The 204-nt window shown below is 43.1% G+C and overlaps 1 protein-coding gene across 1 annotated transcript in view; it reads left to right on the top strand.

Annotated features, from left to right (window-relative positions):
• LOC126396256 (receptor-type tyrosine-protein phosphatase F-like) overlaps nucleotides 1-204 on the top strand; it is a 706,276-nt gene that overhangs the window by 631,578 nt on the left and 74,494 nt on the right. The window contains exon 24 of the mRNA XM_050054194.1: nucleotides 39-46. Coding sequence (XP_049910151.1) covers nucleotides 39-46 — 8 coding nt within the window. The remainder of the gene's footprint in view (nucleotides 1-38; nucleotides 47-204) is intronic.

Raw genomic sequence — 204 nt, 5'->3', positions numbered from 1 at the left:
AACATGCAATATTTACATCTAAGATCATAGAAAAATAGTCAACCAAGTGCAATGATGTCCTCCAAGATAATATTTGTTTTTCAGTTTCAGTTGTTTACTGGGGGAACATTTTGGGCATTGGTGGGGGGGCACGTGTCCCCCTCAATGTATATGGTGACTACGGCCCTGTCAGCATGCATAATTAGGCTGCAGTTGTCTGGGTGC

This window comes from Epinephelus moara, chromosome 10, assembly GCF_006386435.1.
Source record: "Epinephelus moara isolate mb chromosome 10, YSFRI_EMoa_1.0, whole genome shotgun sequence".
NCBI classification, from domain to species: Eukaryota; Metazoa; Chordata; class Actinopteri; order Perciformes; family Serranidae; genus Epinephelus; species Epinephelus moara.
This window is presented reverse-complemented; position numbering and strand designations above follow the sequence as displayed.